General features: G+C 37.9%; 1 protein-coding gene across 1 annotated transcript; it reads right to left on the bottom strand.

Annotated features, from left to right (window-relative positions):
• Positions 1 to 261: 261 nt before the first annotated feature.
• On the bottom strand, positions 262 to 1,498 carry LOC103583086 (olfactory receptor 4F17-like). The gene is made up of 2 exons (XM_008564500.1): positions 1,250 to 1,498; positions 262 to 959 (listed from the first exon to the last, which is right to left on the bottom strand). The coding sequence occupies exons 1-2, from the start codon at positions 1,496 to 1,498 to the stop codon at positions 282 to 284; spliced, it is 927 nt and encodes a 308-aa protein (XP_008562722.1). The 3' UTR covers positions 262 to 281.
• Between the last annotated feature and the right edge of the window lie 2,507 nt (positions 1,499 to 4,005).

Raw genomic sequence — 4,005 nt, 5'->3', positions numbered from 1 at the left:
CAAGTGTGCACAAATACTAACATATTTATACCTTTTATTGTCCTAAGAATTAGTGAGATAATACATTGAAAGCATGATGTTAACTTTGCATATGTATCCAAAAATATAACATACAAAGTTGTTGAAAGATAAATTGAGGCAGTGCATGTGAAAATTCTTTGTCAATTACTAAGTGATAATGGGAACGTAAGGTAGAATTTTCATGAACTTTATTAAATAGTTTACCAACTTTACTATATATTATGTCATTATATCAGATTAATCTCACAGTTATAGAAGACCTAAGACTTTGCCCTAGAATTCACATTCCATTTTCTCAGCTGTCTCATTGCAGTCTTCATGTCTTTGTTCCTCAGTGTATATATAATTGGATTCAAGAGAGGAGTGACCACTGAATAAAACACAGCAAGAAATTTGTCTAATGACTTGATGGGAAATGGCCAGGCATAAATAAATATACAAGGTCCAAAGAACAAAAGGACTACTGTGATGTGAGCAGTCAAAGTGGACAGAGCCTTTGATGACCTATCTGAAGGACGAAGCTGGATGGTCATTAGGATGATAGTGTAGGAGATAATTAGGAGAACAAACGAACATACAGTAAGCACACCACTGTTAGCAATGACCATAATATCTAACCTGTAGGTGTCAGTACAGGCGAGTTTGATTACCCTAGGAAGGTCACAATAAAAGCTATCAATCTCATTGGGACCACAGAAAGGTAAGTTTACTGCAAAGGCCAACTGGCTCACTGAGTGAAGGAAGCCAATCCCCCACGCTGCAACCACAATGCCAATACATACATTGCCACACATAATTGTAGTATATTGAAGGGGTTTACAGATCGCTACATATCTGTCAAAGGCCATAGCTATGAGGGTCACCAACTCACTCCCACCAAAAAAGTGAAGGAGAAATATCTGAGCAAGGCAGCCTTTGAAAGAGATGACTTTGCATAACTTCGTATAGCATACATTATACGAAGTTATACGATATCAATTTCATTGGGACCACAGAAAGGTAAGTTTACTGCAAAGGCCAACTGGCTCACTGAGTGAAGGAAGCCAATCCCCCACGCTGCAACCACAATGCCAATACATACATTGCCACACATAATTGTAGTATATTGAAGGGGTTTACAGATCGCTACATATCTGTCAAAGGCCATAGCTATGAGGGTCACCAACTCACTCCCACCAAAAAAGTGAAGGAGAAATATCTGAGCAAGGCAGCCTTTGAAAGAGATGACTTTGTGCTTACTGAAAACGTCAGTAATCATCTTGGGGGCTGTGACTGAAGACAGAGACAGATCAGTGAGTGAGAGGTTGGCCAGCAGGAAGTACATGGGGGAGTGAAGGTGGGAGTCAGAAGACACAGTTGTGACAATAAGAAGGTTTCCAAACACAATTCCTACATAGAATACAAAGAAGAATACAAATAGGAAAATCTGGAGTTCCCAAGAATTGGAGAGTCCCAGAAAAATGAACTCAGTCACCATGGAGTGATTTGTTTCACTTATTGATTCATTCCAGGAAATAGCCTCTGCAGTTACCTTGGAGAAGAGAATGAGGAGGAAGTCAGAATTATATTCAAACCCAAAGCCTTGTTTTGTATCATTCTGCTCATGCTTATAATAACTTTCTTTTCTTTCTTTTTAAAAAATATTTTAAACTTTTTATTTTGAAATAACTTTAAAGTTAGAAAGTAGAAGAGTACATTCTATATGCCCTTTATCCAGATTTCCAGTTGCTAAGAGTTTATTTACCGCAGTTGTTTTATCATTCTTTTCCTGTATGTGTGTGTGTGTGTGTGTTTCTTTCCTGGATGAATCAGTTGAGGGTAAGTTGAAAACTCCTAAATATTTCACTGTGTATTTCCTAAAGGACAAAACAAGGCTACAAGAGGCAAGAAAATACTGAAAAAAGTATCCCAGATATATAGGACATTAAGGAAACATATAAAAAGATTTGACGACTAAATGCAACATATTATCCTGGATTGGATAATGAAGCACAGAGGGAATTTTTCTGCTATAAAGACCATTATTGGGACAACTGGTCAAATTTAAATGGGATCCTAGGATTAGAGGATAAGATCGTATCAATATTAATTTACTAATTTTGATGGCTGTCTTTTGACTAGGTAGGAGAATGTTTTATGATGACTTTCTAGGGTTCATTACATAAATGTTTTCAAAAATTAACAGCATAACTTAATTTTATCCCACACTACTTCCCTGGTCATGCCTTATAGTTTGGTTATCCAAGTCTTCTTATTATCTCCACTTATGCTACGCTTATTCCTAATAAAATACCATTGTTTATGCCACCTTCTCTGCTAGATTAATTCTATATTGTAATCCAACATTTATCTTCTTTTTCTCTGAACTTCAAAACAGTTTATATTCTGTAACACATACTGATATCATTATATCAATATTAAAGTTCTTAGGAGAAAAAAAAAGTGATATGCCAAAATGAAATGAAAGATCGAAAATAGAATAAAATAACATAAAGATAAGAATTAAAAAGGGACAGAGAATAAAGTAATGGGAAATTCAAAGGCAGAAAGAGAAAAAGTGAGGAAAATGTAATAAAGTTTGCATGAGAGAAAGTGTGAAGAAGCTTAATAGGAGATAAAATTGGAAAGGGATTCTGGAATGCCTATTAAAGGATTTGTGTATTATTATGAAGGCAATGAAGAACTATTGAAGAGTTATAACAATTGATTAAGAAATTAACTCTGGCCTCAATGTGAATTGGAAGAGTGGGAGCTCGGAGGACAAGTCAAGTGATTGTTCGCAGCCTAACACAGGAAATGACTTCAGGTTGTGGTTGTGTGAGCAGGACAGAGGTGAATGAAGATTCTTGAGGGCTCGTCCAGCAACATTACTTCATGGGAGTGCTGTGAGGATTGGATGTGACCATATACATAAATTTTCTAGCACATAGTAAGTGGGCAATACATAATAGCCATTTTTATGGCAGTAATAACAGAAAATTTGTCAACAGTATATGGGAGAGGAAAAAATATCATTCCAATGTTTTTATTTGGAATAATTGGAAGCATTGTGACTGCTTTAACTCCGATAAAAATTATAACGAGCACTGGTATAGCAATAGGTAACATACAGATCACTTATAGGAGCATGAATAAACTCGGAAGGAGATAGAAGATAACGATAATGTGGAGGTATTGTTGGGGCATCCTTGTAAGTTGCCATCTGATGGGTGAGAGACTGAACAGCGACTGTTGAACATGAGTTGAGAGAACCATTTCAGCTGTTTATCAAGGAAAGAGACTAAGTACTGTTTCAAGAAGTTTTTCAGTGAAGTGAAATAGAAATTAAAGATATCAGGAAGGTGAAGCATAGTCATGAGAATACTTGTTATTTAGGCGTAAGACTTAATGGGCAAGTAAGATGGAAGAGAGAGAAGTAGAAGTTGATGGATAACTTCCCAAGGGAGACCTGAAAATATGTACAGAGAGTTACGCTTGCCAAATTTCTTGGAGAAATACTTACAGTATTTATTTTTCCTGTTTCCTTCATCACGGTTATTCTATTATCCTTGGAAATTGCATTTTTCTCTTGGATACCCTGAATCCCATTCCTTAGCCCTACCCACTCAAGCACCACATTATTGTTTTTTTTTTTTTGTCTTTTTCCGTGTCCGGCAACGGATCGCAACCCTCAGTGTCACCCCCGTACCGGACCGGGACCAGCAACGGGATCGCAACTCTCGGTGTTGCCCCCGCACCTCGCTCAGCCAGTGAGCGGGAACCGGTCTGTATGTGGGATCCGAACCCTCGGTGGGAGCGCCTCCGCACTTCCCAAGCGGCGCACTAGCACAGTGCGCCACCGGGCCGGCCCCGAAACCATTTTATTTTACTACCAGGGAAGGACAAACTTGAAGTTCTATCTCCATAGGAAATATACCAAGGATGATGGTTGATCCAAGGGTTCTCATCTGTAACAAAAAGGCTTTATAACAGGAATGGTATTCT

This window comes from Galeopterus variegatus, unplaced genomic scaffold, assembly GCF_000696425.1.
Source record: "Galeopterus variegatus unplaced genomic scaffold, G_variegatus-3.0.2 Scaffold19581, whole genome shotgun sequence".
In the NCBI taxonomy this organism is placed as follows: domain Eukaryota; kingdom Metazoa; phylum Chordata; class Mammalia; order Dermoptera; family Cynocephalidae; genus Galeopterus; species Galeopterus variegatus.
This window is presented reverse-complemented; position numbering and strand designations above follow the sequence as displayed.